Source organism: Colletotrichum lupini, chromosome 1 (assembly GCF_023278565.1).
Source record: "Colletotrichum lupini chromosome 1, complete sequence".
In the NCBI taxonomy this organism is placed as follows: Eukaryota; Fungi; Ascomycota; class Sordariomycetes; order Glomerellales; family Glomerellaceae; genus Colletotrichum; species Colletotrichum lupini.
The window spans coordinates 2,736,272-2,752,341 of record NC_064672.1 but is presented as its reverse complement, the minus strand read 5'-3'; the positions used below and the strand labels follow the sequence as shown (position 1 = coordinate 2,752,341).

Below are 16,070 nucleotides of genomic sequence, written 5' to 3'. Positions count from 1 at the left end.
AAGAGTTTTAATAATATTAATAATAGCTTGAAGAGTTCTAATTTTTTATTTTAAATTGTTTACTTCTCTTTTTTTAATTCTCAAGTTAATTATAACTTCGTTAACTATATTTTAAAAAGTAATAATATATTTATTATTTTTAATTAAAATTATAACTATTTAAGTAGAGTTATTATTAAAAAGCTTTACAAGTCTTTTATTTTGCTTATTATTTTATTTAATAATACGTCGTATTTCTTTATAATTTACTTTTTTAAAAACTATATTATTATTAAAGTTATAAATAACGTTAAGTATTTTATTATCCTCGGCCTTAGCTAGTTTATTAATTAAGTTAATAAGTTTTTTAGAGTTAAATAAAAAAGTACTTAAGGTTTTAAAAAATATCGTCGTTTTTTATTATTATTTAGTAAGTTTTATAAAGTTAACTTATTAAATAAGAGTAATTAAAATATTATAACTAGCTAATTATAATAAGTATATTAATAAAAACTAAGGCTACGAGTACTAAGTAAATAGTATTATAGTTATAAATAGCTTCTCTAAAATTATATTTATAAATTATAAAATAAATAAAGCTTTAGTAATTAATTATAACCTTATTAAAAGGGGTTTTTAATAAGAATAACTAAAAATAATTATAAGATTTAATACTAAGTTAATTATTAAAAAAGCTATAAAAAGTCTATTCTTAAGCCTAGTTTAAGTTTATATTATATATAAGTCCGCTTAAAAATATATTTTTTATTAATAATTACTTTTATTTATTAAGTAATTACTTAATAAATACTAATAAGCGATTACTTAAAGTAATTATAATAATTACTTTATTACGTAATTACTACTTTTTATTTATATATAACTTATTTATAATTCTTTTATTTAAAAGAGTTATTTTATATTCTTATATTTTTATATATATAATATATTATAGCTATTATAAGTTTATAGGGCGGGTCTTAGTTTTAGTTATATATATTAAGTTATAATAATTATTATTAAAATTTAAAGAGAAAATAAGTAGCTATTATGTTATTATTTAAACCTTAAGTATAATTAATATAATTATAGCCCTAGTTTTAAAGCTTTTATATACTTTTTATTTATTTTTATATTTTGTTTTTATTAATTACTCGGGCAGTTCTTAATATTAACTATATAATATTAATATATAATATTAGTAAATATTTATACTATTTTAGTAAACTTTATATACTTTTTATATTATAAACTTATTAAAGTAGTTAAGGATATTATTAAAATTATAAGTTAATAAGTTAGGATTCAGGCTCGTAATATATGTATTATTATTTAAAAATAGTTTTAAAATCTTTATTTACTTAGTAAAATATTTATAACGCTAAGGCTTATATAAATTAAGAGAAACTAGCTAAATAATTATTAATTATAATATTAATCAACTATTAATAATAATAATATAATAAGACTATATATATATATATATATATATATATATATATATTATTTATGATAATAATAAATATATATATTATTATATAATATTAATATTTTAATTATAAATAACTAGTAAATTATATTAAATATATGATTATATAATAAGCTTATAATTTATTAAAATAAGTTAATAATTTATTATTTCATTATTTATTAATCAATTTATATTTATAAATATTATAGAAATTAAAAAAATAGAAATATTTAAAAAGTATTTAAGATATATTAAGGAAATATTTAAAATATATTAAGGAAATATTTAGGAAACTTTTTAGAAACTTTTTAGAAATTTTTAAGAAATCTTTAAAAAACTTTTAGGAAATTTTTAGGAAGTTTTTAGGAAATGTTTAGGAAATATTTATAAGTAATATATTATTTACTTAGTATTTATAGCCTTAACCTCTATTTATATATTTATTACGAATATTTATTCATAATATTATAATATTCTTAATTTATATAGTACTATTTTAAAGAAGTAAGTAAAATACTTTTATTTTAATAAACTCTTTATTTATAAACTTCTCTAAATTAATTATTTTTTATTATTCCTTAACCCTTAATTATACTTTTTACTTATCTATATCCTTAATAAAGATTTAAGTAAAAATAGTAGGGTTTATTTAGGAATCTATTTTATTATTATTAAAATTATTAATAAAAGTAAGCTAAACTAGCTTACCCTTAACTACTTTACCATTCTAACTTATTTACTTAGGGGTCTTAAAGATTTCTAAAAATAATTAATATTAAATATAATAATATATAAATATTAATAAAGTAACGTGTTAAAAATATTTTCGTTTAGCGCGAGTTTAGGGTAATAATACTTATAAAATACTAAGTAAATTAGCTCGTATATATTAGGGGGAGAGTAGGTTATAAAATCTAATTAAAAAGAGCGTTAATTAAAAAATAAGTTATACTTATTATAACTAATAATATCTTATAATTTATAAACCTTATAGCTCTCTTTAGGGCCGAGCTTAATATTTATTTTTATCTAGGTAACGTCTTATTAAAAATAATTAGTTTTATAAACTAAAAATATTTTAAAAATATTTTTATTTATAATACTATTTTTTTTAAAAGGGATAGTAAATAACGCCTTATTATTTATAATAGCCTTAAGCTTTTAAAAAGTATTTAGGGGTATATCTTAGCCTTTTATAAATAATATTATTTTAATATAATATTTTATAAAAAACTATTAATAAGGCCAAAAATATTAATATAAAATAAAAAGTAATTTATAAATAACCTCGAGGTTAATAATAATAAAAAGGGATCCCTTATAAAAAATTATAAAGTTAATATAATAACCCTTTTTAAAGTATTTTTTAAATATACTAAGAGATAATTAATAATAGCTATTAAAATAAAAGCTATTAACCTCTAAATAATAATAATAAAGTTCTCTTAATAATAAGATTACTTAACTTCATTATTATAAAAATAAATAAATAAATCGTATATTTAATTATAATAATAAGGATAAAACTTATATTATTAGTCTTAAATATAAAGAGATTCTTAAGCTAGCCCCTTTTATTATTAATATAAAACTTAAAACTATTACTATTATAATAATAAAAAAGTATTATAGAATTAATTTAAAAATATTTCTAATTAATTATTAATAAATTTTAAGTATAATAATAAGTTTCGTAATAAAAATTTTTAATAAAAGTCGTAACGAAGGATAGAAATTTAAAAAAAAAGATATAAAAGTTTAAAAAAAGGGATATAATTTAGCTAAGGTAAAAGAAAAGTATAGGTCGGAATTATTTTTTATAAAGCGGACTTTAATTAAGTAATAGTACCTTAATTAGCTATAATTTATTTTTAAAATATTTCTAGCCCGAGTACCTTAAAAAAAAAAAAGTCTAATTAGTTAAATTTAGCCGGGATCTATTAATATCTAAGTACTTATTATTATATACGGGACTCTTACCTTAACTAGGGGGGGTTATTATTAGTTTATGTATAGACTCCCGAAAAACGGAGCAGGAGAGAAGATGACGCATGCCCTATGGACCGGAGGCGGGGCGGAGAGTGGCACCCGCAAGCAACCCACGGGTCCCGTTCTGTTAGTGCGCTGTCGAAGAGTCAGAGATTTGGAGACTCTCGCCAGACGCCGCCAATGGAAGACATACGTGTTAGATTGATCGATGCATTGATTGGACCGCGCTTCGCCCCGCTAGGGGATCCGTACTGCGTAAGTTATTCGGACCCCACCATGCTACGGAGTATGGTTTTGTCTTACACCTTCCAGGCAGTCCGTGTCTGCTTGGTTTTCGAAAAAAGCGTACCTGTCGAGAACAGAAAAAAGGCCACCCTGATGGGATGGGATGGGATGGGATGGGAGAGAAAGACCGACACGCCCGAGAGGAAGGCAGCAACAGCAGCGCACAGACACAGCCGCGCCGTCCACGGAGCCTCTCTCACCGATACGTACCCCTCTTTTGGGCTCTTTCCTCCCGTTCCATTTGCTGCCGCTGCTCCTGCCGCCTTTTTGCATGACTTCCCGTCTCTCCTTCTCGGTACCTAGGTACGAGGTCGTGCCTTTCCTTCCCATTCTCATCCCATCTCAGTGCCTCTTGCAGCAACTTGCTACCTTCCCTTAGCTCTTGCATTTGGGGTTGGTACGTACCCCCATTTCATCCCACTTTGCATGCTGCAAACCCCCACTGCTCTTTTTCGGCCCATTCCCCTCTCAGTAAACGTAGAAACACGACAGGAAAGCCGCAGAGAAGGGGGAGAAAAAGAGAGAGGCAGAGCGCATATGCAACACCAGCACTTGAGCCTACTGCACCTCGCAAATTACCAGGGGAGGGGCCGTATGATTTTCTCCAGTAGACGGGTATTCTTTAGCCTGCCTGTCTGCTTGTACCTTGAGTAGTGGATCAACATTCTGGCCAAGAGAGCCACTGGTTGGCTGAACCTTTCTCTGGTCGGCTTGCCACAAGGTGAAAAAAGCAGCAAGGCAAGTGAGAACCTGAGCCAGCCCATCGGTCGTTTCTGGCAGGAAAGCGCCAGTATCCCCGAAAAGGACCTTCTTGCCGTGTTATTGTCGTTCCGCGCCTCGTCCGCTCTTCGCTCTCGTGCTCCCCGAACCCATTGCCCCGTTTTCCTACTATGTGCCAATTTCATGTCTCCATACAGGATCGTCTTATTCATCCAGATTGCATTGGCTTCCTCTGGTCTTGCGTTCTCTTGTCGTTCGGGTGGCCGCCGGCGATCGCCTTCTTCCCATCCATCTTGTTAGCCTCTTCTCGATACCCCCTCCAACCACCCCTCCCCCAGCTTGGGCCCAGCGCCGACTCAGGACGTTTACCTACTCCTCCTCCTCCTTCTTCACCCACTCCTCTCTCTCTCCCGTCTTCGCCCACACACTTGGACCAATATACCAAATCTTAATAAAAGGCTGCCAGTCTCCCACCTCCCACCTTTTCTGTTTTTCTCTTTCTTCCGCCCTCCCACTCTTCACGCGCGGTGCTACGACGGTAGAAAAGAAACCCTCTCGATCCCACTGCGCAAACATCTCGACCACGTTCGGTCCATTACAATACCCAAAGCCTGTCGGTAAGTTTTATATACGTGCGCTCACATAGGGACCGCCGTCTCAAGACCCGAGACACGGCCATGCCATTCCCACTACCTTTCACCTGCCTTACACACAATGCCACCAACCACCCAATTCAGCCCAACAGCAAGGCACACAGGAGAGACGAGAATCGAAGCAGAGAGCTTGAATATGTGAGAGAAATCGGAGCCGAACAGACAGAGACACGAGCATCACAAGCGAGACACCGAGAAAGCAGCACTTGACGAGACCAATTCATACGAAAACGGCTGTGCGAGTCTGAGCCATAATTTTGACGAAAGAGCGGCATTGGCAACACCAATGGCTTTGAAAAGAGCAACAGCAGCGGCAGCGGCGATGGCATCTGACGGCGCATCAATTCGCAGCGAATTTGGCATCTCCGTCTTCCGTCCCAACTCTCTTTCTCTGGGACAGCCGCACATTCTTTCCTGCACAGCGCTACACATGCACCCTTTTCCCTTGGGCATGCGACTATGTACGACTGCAGACGACCCCACACACCCGTAGGCCCAGACGAGCGACCCCTGGTCGTAATCCCTGTGGATGTGATGTAAGGTCACCGCGGGAATGGAGCTTGCAATCGCCTATCAACCCCCCAAGCCAAAACAACACACCAAAAAAATAAATAAATCTTGGAGGGGTTGTCGGCCGGTGGCGGCCTAGTATGGGCGGGACTGGCGTGTGCGACCATGTGCTTGTTCCCCCATTTCTACGGCAGATTGGGGCCGGCTACTGGCGTCACCATTCTTAGCCGCATGCTTTGGCAACAGCTTACCTCTCATTGGCTACGACCATAGCCCACGCCGGCACCGCATTCTGCAATGCTGCGCTACTGGCACTGGCACTGGCAAACGGCACCCTGACACTGGCACCGCAATCATCGTCAGCTGTGGTCGGCAAGAAAGAGAGACAGCACCCAACAGCCTTTGGCATCTGGCAGTGCTTGCATTTGCTTGACCCTCCATTGTCTGAGCTGCTTTTGGGTTGGATGGGTACGGCTGAAGTCTTGCTTGCCAGCTGCTTGCTTGCTCTTGTCCTAGCCTGCCCCTCCATGTTCGGCTTCGATTGCTTGGTTTGAGCGTTGCTCGCCTCATCTTGCCTCGCTCCCACCGCTACCGACAATGCCCCTACTAGAGCCATGTTCTGCCGCCATTGCTTGTGGCATGTGCTGCTGCTTGCTGCCAGTTGCGCATTGTTGCTCGGAATGCTTGTCCTACCCTCTTGGCTTTACGTCGTTGCGAACAGGGGTCGGGAGTCAATACCACCGCCAGGCTCTCTCACTCTTGCTCCCAGTCTACCTGATGCTCCCTCACTTCCGGACGACGTAGCAATCCGGTTCGGGAGTAGAGTTTGGCCTGCTCTGGAAATTTCCCCTCTGGTCCTCCGTGCGTCCCTCGCCAGCTCCGAGCTTAACTGAAGGATATCGCACCCCGCATCCAATTTCCTCCGCCGATTCCTCTTCGCCACTCTTCTCTCACTCTCAGAACTCACCGTCAACCATTCGCCTTATCTCTCTCTGTCTCTTGCGTGGCCCAAGACCACTCCTGTGCTCTGTGCAACCCTGTGTCTGGCCATTGGGCGTTTACTCCCCCTCATTTTACCACCATCGAACCAAAATCATACTTGACCAACACATATTCGTCCCTCAGCGTCACTAACTGAACCCGTTTTGCGGCGTGATAGATTCGTACCAGAGCCATTGCTCCTATCGATCGACTGCTGCCGACTGGAATAGTCCCTCCCCCGTCGACCTATACCAGCCCCTTCCACTGCAATCAGGCTCGAATCCTCGCCTAGCATGGGCCTGCACGAGGACTTCGACGACCGACAAACCCATATTGAATCTGAGAAAGAGCAATACACTCCCTATGAGTACCAGACGGACAACAATGGCTCCTGGGCGGGTGCTCTGCCGGTGAAGCAGTATGTTTCCTCGCCTTATCAATTCGAACATGTCCATACTGACAATCGAACGCAGAGGATTGTACGATCCGAGCTTGGAGAAAGACGCATGCGGTGTCGGCTTTGCTTGGTATGTCTAAAAGACCAGACAGAGAACTGTTCTCAACTCTACACAGGCAACCACTGACACCTCTCGCAGCCACATCAAGGGCAAGCCTAGCCACAAGATTGTCAGCGATGGTGAGTTCAATAATCCCCTCGGCCCAAAGTTCGCCCAGCAGCCAAGCTAACCAGTCTCACAGCGCGCAACCTACTTTGCAACATGACCCACAGAGGTGCTGTGGGATCTGATGCACGAGACGGTGATGGCGCTGGCGTCATGACTTCGATCCCTCATAGATTCTTTGTCAAGAACTTTGAAAAGGAGGAAGGCATTAAGTTGCCGCCTCTGGGACAATATGCCACGGGAAACCTGTTCTTTAAGCCAGACGAGGAGACTTTGCAAGAGTCCAAGAGGCAGTTGGAAGACATTGCCGAATCGTTAGGCCTGCGTGTCTTGGGATGGCGAAGGCCTCCCGTTGACTCGACTCTGCTTGGTCCTGCTGCCAAGTCCCGTGAACCCATCATTATGCAACCTTTTGTCGTGTTGACCTCCGCCTACGGCCCGACCAACGCCCCCGAAAACACCGACCCCGAGCAATTTGATGACAGACTCTTCGAAAGACAGCTGTATGTCCTCAGAAAGCGCGCCACCCACACCATTGGTCTCCAGAACTGGTTCTACCTCTGCTCCCTCTCCAACAAGAACATTGTCTACAAGGGACAGCTGTCTCCCGTCCAGGTGTACCAGTACTACTATGATCTCGTCAACGCCGACTACGAGGCTCACTTCGCCCTCGTCCACTCCCGTTTCTCAACCAACACCTTCCCCTCCTGGGACCGTGCTCAGCCTCTGAGATGGGCTGCCCACAACGGTGAAATTAACACTCTTCGCGGTAACAAGAACTGGATGAAGGCCCGAGAGGGTGTCATGCAGTCCGACATCTTCAAGGAGGAGCTCGAGGGTCTCTACCCCATCGTTGAGGACGGTGGTTCCGACTCTGCCGCCTTCGACAACGTCCTGGAGCTGCTCACCATCAACGGTGTTCTTTCTCTCCCCGAGGCTGTCATGCTCATGGTCCCCGAGGCCTGGCAAGGCAACACTCACATGGACCCCAAGAAGGCCGCATTCTACGAGTGGGCTGCTTGCCAGATGGAGCCCTGGGATGGTCCCGCTCTCTTCACCTTTGCCGATGGACGCTACTGCGGTGCCAACCTCGACCGTAACGGTCTGCGTCCTTGCCGCTTCTACGTCATGGACGACGACCGCATCATTTGCGCTTCCGAGGTCGGCACCATTCCCGTTGAGCCCGAGAAGGTTATCCAGAAGGGTCGTCTCCAGCCCGGTCGCATGCTGCTCGTTGACACCCTCGCTGGTCGCATCATCGACGACAAGGAGCTGAAGGAGGCTGTCTCCAGCCGTCAGGACTTCCGCGCCTGGATCGACCAGGAGCTCATCACTCTGCCCAAGGTTCTCGAGACCGTTGGCAAGTCCATCGATGTCGCCGCCAAGCCCGACGCCTCCCGTCTGCAGGAGGATCCTCTTCTTCTGTCCTTCGGCTACACTCACGAGCAGGTGAGCTTGCTCCTGGCTCCTATGGCCTCGGACGAGAAGGAAGCCCTCGGATCCATGGGTAACGATGCTCCCTTGGCATGCTTGTCCCAAGCACCCCGTCTCCTGTACGAGTACTTCCGTCAGCTCTTCGCTCAGGTTACCAACCCTCCCATCGACCCTATTCGCGAGTCGATCGTCATGTCTCTGGAGTGCTACGTCGGTCCTCAGGGCAACCTATTGGAGATGGATAGCTCTCAGTGCGGTCGTCTCTTGCTTCCCAGCCCCATTCTCTCGATCCCCGAGTTCAACTCTATCAAGAACATGTCCACCATCCACCCCGAGTGGACTGTCAAGGTCATTGACTTGACCTTCCCCAAGAGCGAGGGCACCGCGGGCTACTTGCGCCACCTCGACTACATCTGCAACGAGACTACCGCTGCCATTGAGAACAAGGACCGCATCATTGTTCTGTCCGACCGTAACACCTCCAAGGATCGCGTTCCCGTCACTGCCCTCCTTGCCTCCGGTATGGTTCACCACCACCTGGTCAGCAACAAGTGGCGATCTCTGGCTGCCATCGTCGTTGAGACTGCTGAGGCTCGCGAGGTCCACCACATGTGTGTTCTCCTCGGATACGGTGCTGATGCTATCAACCCTTACCTCTCCATGGAGTGCATCCTCAAGCTCAACCGCGAGAAGCTTATTAAGAAGAAGCTCTCCGACGATGCTCTCATTCACAACTACAAGCACTCCTGCGATGGCGGTATTCTCAAGGTCATGTCCAAGATGGGTATCTCGACTCTTGCTTCCTACAAGGGTGCCCAGATTTTCGAGGCTCTTGGTCTCGACGAGAGCGTCATCGAGCGCTGCTTCAAGGGTACTGCTTCTCGTATCCAGGGTGCTACGTTCGAGGCTATCGCTGAGGATGCTTTCCGTTTCCACGAGCGTGGTTTCCCCTCCCGTGCCACTGTCGGTATCAGCGGTCTGCCCGAGTCTGGAGAATACCACTGGCGTGATGGTGGTGAGGCTCACATGAACGATCCCACTTGCATTGCCAACATCCAGGATGCCGTCCGCACCAAGAACGACAAGTCCTACGAGGCGTACTCCCGCTCCCAGTACGAGCAGATCAAGGCCTGCACTCTCCGCGGTATGCTCGACTTCAAGTTCGAGGACTGCACCCCCGTCCCAATCGAGCAGGTCGAGCCCTGGACCGAGATTGTGCGCCGTTTCTGTACTGGTGCCATGTCTTACGGTTCCATCTCCATGGAGTCTCACTCCACTCTGGCTGTTGCCATGAACAGACTTGGTGGCAAGTCCAACACTGGTGAGGGCGGTGAGGATCCTGAGCGTTCTCAGCGTCTGCCCAACGGCGATACTATGCGATCTGCCATCAAGCAGGTTGCATCTGGCCGTTTCGGTGTCACCTCTGCTTACCTTGCAGACTCTGACGAGCTTCAGATTAAGATGGCCCAGGGCGCAAAGCCCGGTGAAGGTGGTGAGCTTCCTGGTCACAAGGTGTCCAAGTCCATTGCTCGCACTCGTCACTCTACCCCTGGCGTCGGTCTCATCTCGCCTCCTCCTCACCACGACATTTACTCCATTGAGGATTTGAAGCAGTTGATTTACGACCTCAAGTGCTCCAGCCCCCGCTCTCGCGTCTCCGTCAAGCTGGTGTCCGAGGTTGGTGTCGGTATCGTCGCCTCCGGTGTCGCCAAGGCCAAGGCTGACCACATCCTGATCTCTGGTCACGATGGTGGTACCGGTGCCTCCCGTTGGACTGGTATCAAGTATGCTGGTCTTCCCTGGGAGCTCGGTCTTGCCGAGACTCACCAGACCTTGGTCTTGAACGACCTCCGTGGTCGTGTTGTTGTCCAGACTGACGGTCAACTCCGCACTGGTCGTGATGTCGCCATGGCCTGTTTGCTCGGTGCCGAGGAATGGGGCTTCGCTACTACTCCTCTTATCGCCATGGGCTGTGTCTTCATGCGCAAGTGCCACTTGAACTCTTGCCCTGTTGGTATCGCTACCCAGGACCCTGAGCTCCGCAAGAAGTTTACCGGTACTCCCGAGCACGTCATCAACTTCTTTTACTACGTTGCCAACGAGCTCCGTGCAATCATGGCTAAGCTTGGTTTCCGTACTATCAACGAGATGGTTGGTCACGTTGAAGTTCTCAAGGTCAACGACGAGTTGCGCACCAACAAGACCGCCAACATCGACCTCTCTCTCCTCCTGACTCCTGCTCACAAGCTCCGCCCTGGTGTTGCTACTTTCAACGTCCGCAAGCAGGACCACAAGCTTTACGTCCGCTTGGACAACAAGCTCATCTCTGAGGCCGAGTTGACTCTGGACAAGGGACTCCCCTCTAGAATCGAGTGTGACATTGTCAACACTGATCGTGCGATGGGTACCTCGCTGTCTTACCACATCTCCAAGCGCTACGGTGAAGATGGTCTGCCTTTGGACACGGTCCACGTCAATATCAAGGGCTCCGCGGGTCAGTCCTTCGGCGCCTTCTTGGCCCCTGGTGTTACTCTCGAGCTCGAGGGTGATGCCAACGACTACGTCGGCAAGGGTCTGTCCGGTGGTCGCCTGATTGTCTACCCTCCCCGTTCCGCGGTCTTCAAGGCCGAGGAGAACATCATCGTTGGTAACGTCTGCTTGTACGGTGCTACCAAGGGTACTTGCTTCTTCCGCGGCGTTGCGGCTGAGAGATTCGCTGTCCGCAACTCCGGTGCTACCGCTGTTGTTGAGGGTGTCGGTGACCACGGTTGCGAGTACATGACTGGTGGCCGAGTCGTCATTCTCGGCAGCACTGGCCGCAACTTCGCTGCCGGTATGTCTGGTGGTATCGCCTACGTCCTCGACATCCACAAGGACTTCCTCTCCAAGCTCAACACTGAGATGGTTGAGGCCGAGGCTGTCGAGGAGCCCACTGAGATCGCCTACCTTCGCGGTCTCATTGAGGACCACCACCACTACACTGGCTCCGAGCTTGCTGCCCGCATCTTGGTTGACTTCAACCGTGCTCTTCCCCGCTTCGTCAAGGTCATGCCTGTCGACTACAAGCGCGTCCTCAAGGAGGAGGCCGCCAAGGCTGCCGAGGCCAAGCGCGCCGAGTACAACCTGCCTATCGTCTCTGGTGTCCACGACAAGAAGGAGGAGAAGGCTGCCAAGCTCCAGGATATCGAGGAGACCATTGGCGACAACGCTGCCGAGAAGAAGCGTGCCCTTGTCCTCGACAAGACCAAGGGTTTCATGAAGTACCAGCGCCGTGCTGAGAAGTACAGGAGTGCAAAGACCCGTACCAAGGATTGGGCCGAGCTTTCCTCTCGTCTTGATGAGGACGAGCTCAAGTACCAGTCTGCTCGTTGCATGGACTGCGGTGTTCCCTTCTGCCAGTCTGAGACGGGTTGCCCCATCTCCAACATCATTCCCAAGTGGAACGAATTGGTGTTCCAGTAAGTATCCATCGTCAAATTGAACGCGTGTGCCGAATAAAAAGCTAACAATCACTCCAGGAACCAGTGGCGTGACGCTCTCAACCGTCTGCTCATGACCAACAACTTCCCCGAGTTCACTGGCCGTGTCTGCCCTGCTCCTTGCGAGGGTGCCTGTGTCTTGGGCATTAATGAAGACCCTGTTGGTATCAAGTCGATCGAGTGTGCCATCATCGACCGTGGTTTCGAACAGGGCTGGATGATCCCCACTCCCCCTGAGGTCCGCACCGGCAAGAAGGTTGCCATCATCGGCTCCGGCCCTGCTGGTCTGGCTGCTGCTGACCAGCTCAACCGCGCTGGTCACACCGTCACCGTCTACGAGCGTGCCGACCGCCCCGGTGGTCTTCTCATGTACGGTATCCCCAACATGAAGCTCGACAAGCGCATTGTCAAGCGCCGTACCGACTTCATGGCCGCTGAGGGTATCAACTTCAAGTGCGGTGTTGCCGTCGGCGAGGATATCCAGCTCATGGACCTCAGAGCTGAGAACGATGCCGTCGTCATCGCTACTGGTGCCACCGTTGCCCGTGATCTTCCCATCAAGGGTCGCGAGCTCGAGGGAATCCACTACGCTATGGAGTTTTTGCACAAGAACACCAAGTCCCTGCTCGACTCTGAGCTCGAGGATGGATCCTACATTTCCGCCAAGGGCAAGGATGTCGTTGTCATTGGTGGTGGTGACACCGGTAACGACTGTATCGGTACTTCCGTCCGTCACGGTGCCAAGTCTGTCATCAACTTTGAGCTGCTTCCCCAGCCTCCCCCGGAGCGTGCCCGCGACAACCCATGGCCCCAGTGGCCCCGCATCTACCGTGTTGACTACGGCCACACCGAGGTCAAGCAGCACATGGGCAAGGACCCCCGTGAGTTCTGCATTATGTCCGAGGAGTTCGTCGACGATGGCTCTGGAAAGGTCAAGGGCATCAACACCATCCGCGTTGAGTGGACTCGCTCCGCGACCGGTGGCTGGGATATGAAGAAGATCGAGGGCTCCCAGCAGTTCTTCCCTGCCGACCTCGTCCTCCTGTCCATGGGTTTCCTCGGCCCCGAGGCCCGCATCCTTGGTGACGACATTGAGAAGGATGCCCGCAAGAACGTCAAGACCCCGCCTGGCAAGTACAGCACCAACATCCCTGGCGTCTTTGCCGCTGGTGACTGCCGCCGTGGCCAGTCCCTCATCGTCTGGGGTATCAACGAGGGCAGACAGGCCGCCCGCGAGATCGATCTCTTCCTCGAGCAGTGCACCAGCCTGCCCGTAACTGGTGGTATCGTCAAGCGCACCGCCGGCGAGATCTTTACTCAGATCAAGCCTGTTCAGGCCTAAACACTCTTCCGTCGTTAACAGAAGGAGCTAAGCGTTATGAAAAGAAGAAAAAAAGAGATGATGTTTTACAGTGACCGCAAGGTCTAAAGGGAATCGGGTCAAAAACAAAAGGCGTGTGGGAGGGGAGACATTGGAATTCCTGGAAATACCCTACACTACAAAAAGGTGTCTTGTTTGATACCCTCAAAAACCCGTGCTTTATGAGCGACAAATATTGTGTTGGCTTGTCGGTTTTTTTCTGTTTTGCGTTTTGTTATACTGCTGTTCTTTGGTCGAGTCATTTGGTCAATGGATGAGTGGCTTGTGGTCTGGTGCTTATACCATTTTGCTTTATGTAAATATGTGAAACGATAGTAAATTTGTTCATAACAACTTCTGGTCCAAAATCTCTTGAAGCGATAATGATGATATAGCACTTGCCTGGCATATGTATTTTACTAGTACCACGTTTCTATTACGATACGAAGCACCCGTGGCATCTCTCGTGCTGCTGGGGTGTTTGGACATTGACGTTCGTGGCCCGTTGCCTCAGAGTACTATATAGAGGTATGCTTTCGCCTCTTCCTCGCAACCCAGCAGGAGTGTGCTGTCCACCCGGAGCGTTCCACGTCATCATGGAGGTAGTAGGTTTCTCTTCCTGCTCGGTGTCTCGCCTCCGCCAGGGAGAAAGATCTCATATGGCCGGGCATTCGTAGAACAGTAGAAATAATCGAAATTCAGTTTGCCATCTGCTGCTCGTCAACTTTGGGCGGTGTCCGCCACGTATTTTACATGACTAGTAGATAAGTTCTGGGATATAACGAGAGGGAGCGAGGTACATGTAATCTTGTAGATAACAGGGCGACGGCGTGTCTAGCGAAACCGGCGGGCGGAGAGAAGGTGTGAGCAAGACAAAGCCACACCGGATCCAGCGTTTAGAGAACGACGTTTAGTAGCTCCTCGGCGTATCATGGCTCCTGTGTGTTCAGGTACATTGAGACACAACATGTAACATATAGTAGCCCATGTCTGTGTCCACTTGCCTCCTGTCTCTAACGATGCCAGTGACGGTTCCGGCCAGGTTCGAAGATGGTAAGTCAGCCCGCTCCTACAGCTAAACTTCTAGGATCGTCTAAAGCTTGCATAGATTTCTGGGCTTTTTGATGTATGCGGCTCACTGGACGTCAGGCTTACGGAGAGAAGATCTCTATACTACAAAGGTGTCACGAGATTCTGGGAGTGCTGGCCGCTCGAATGTCATTGAAGTCTGGTGGTTTCCGCCTAGCTCGATTCCAGGCCTGGGACACACATATAAGTTCTCAGCAATAGCTTCGTCCTCGAGGACCGTTACTAGGCTGCTCCCAATCGCTGCTCAAAGCAGGCATCAGAGCCGTCCTTCGTCTTCGAGCTCGAAGCACCGTGTGAAGCTGGGGGGCTCGGTCATATTCCCGACGAGGATTCGCTTACCTTACGGACCGGGTAGTCCTCAATACCACTTTCGTCAGTCTCCTCAGCTTCGGAGTTATCACGAATATGTTCAGGCGGTAGCAAGCTTCCATCCATAGACTTGAGCGGACAGGAGCCCAATCATCCCCTCATCTGCCTTGGTAGGCTGGTTGGATTGACACAAGGGGTTGGGCTCCTCTTCGGACAGGCTGTTGGTCAGCCAGCGAAGCCGGATACTTTCTAGGGGTATTTACGGCAATTTTCCAGCAGGCTCAGGGATTTCAAGACCATTGTCGTCAGGCTCAGTCAAGCTGCCCGAGATAGCTGTTGAGCCGTCGTGCTTAGGATCAATGGCCTTGGTGACGGTGTATCAAGCATACCACACTGAGTAAGTCGACCATGACAGTTTTACTCTTAGAGCGAATGGAACCCAACAATCCCATGCGTCGTACCGCCGTAGGTTATTCTACTCAGAACACGCCTCGAGCAGAGCTTGGCACTGAACGGTGGTTTAGTTAGGCTGGACTATGTCTTACATTCCGCTCTCGATGCAAACTACTCAGCGATGTAGGGGAATGTGGTGTAAGCAAGCAAGCGACTCGGTAGCAAGGTAATCCTGAAGGTATGTCTCTGGCGCGGTCAGAACTAAATATACCACAAGGGTGGGGGACAAAAGTCATACCGGGTAACCTAGCCGAGTTTATATGATGATCATTGTTAGGCAACTTCCTGGCTCTTGCCGGGACTCGGCGTACTGATTCAAGCTGCCTACTATACTAAAAAATATCAACACGGAAACCCCCCGGGGGGTCGCTGGTTTGCCCTGCTCCTGATCGAAATCATGTCTGCAGTGTAACACGTACGTAAGGTTGCTAAGGAACAACAGAGTACAGGCTTCGCCTCGATCATGTCATCGAGGCCTCATAGACGCAACATCTACCGAGGCGAGTGCTAACTAACCCAAGCCATCGGAACTTCCTTCACTTTTGAGAAATAGAGTGGAACGATGGAAAGGAAGGGGGAAACAGCCGGAGCAGACCCAAGCATCGTGGGCTTTCGTACGAGCTTCCCCGCAGCGGTGAAGAAGCTCCTACTGGCTGTAGCCAAGGATGCTCAGAGCAGTACCGCTTACGGATACATACAAAGCGGATGCCCGGAACCCAAAGTCCTTGATGTGAC

At 46.6% G+C, this 16,070-nt stretch overlaps 2 protein-coding genes across 2 annotated transcripts; one reads left to right on the top strand and one right to left on the bottom strand.

The window, feature by feature from the left end:
* Positions 1–6,881: 6,881 nt before the first annotated feature.
* CLUP02_00774 (glutamate synthase) lies at positions 6,882–13,466 on the top strand (the record flags this gene model as incomplete). Its single annotated transcript, XM_049279821.1, has 5 exons — positions 6,882–7,006; positions 7,062–7,115; positions 7,185–7,225; positions 7,288–12,103; positions 12,164–13,466. 5 exons carry the CDS (start codon positions 6,882–6,884, stop codon positions 13,464–13,466), a joined length of 6,339 nt encoding a protein of 2,112 aa, XP_049135778.1.
* Positions 13,467–14,982: 1,516 nt separating this feature from the next.
* Positions 14,983–15,800, bottom strand: CLUP02_00773 (uncharacterized protein; the record flags this gene model as incomplete). The annotated part of the gene is made up of 6 exons (XM_049279820.1): positions 14,983–15,100; positions 15,146–15,246; positions 15,327–15,390; positions 15,448–15,521; positions 15,685–15,720; positions 15,783–15,800. The coding sequence occupies 6 exons, from the start codon at positions 15,798–15,800 to the stop codon at positions 14,983–14,985; spliced, it is 411 nt and encodes a 136-aa protein (XP_049135777.1).
* Positions 15,801–16,070: the final 270 nt, after the last annotated feature.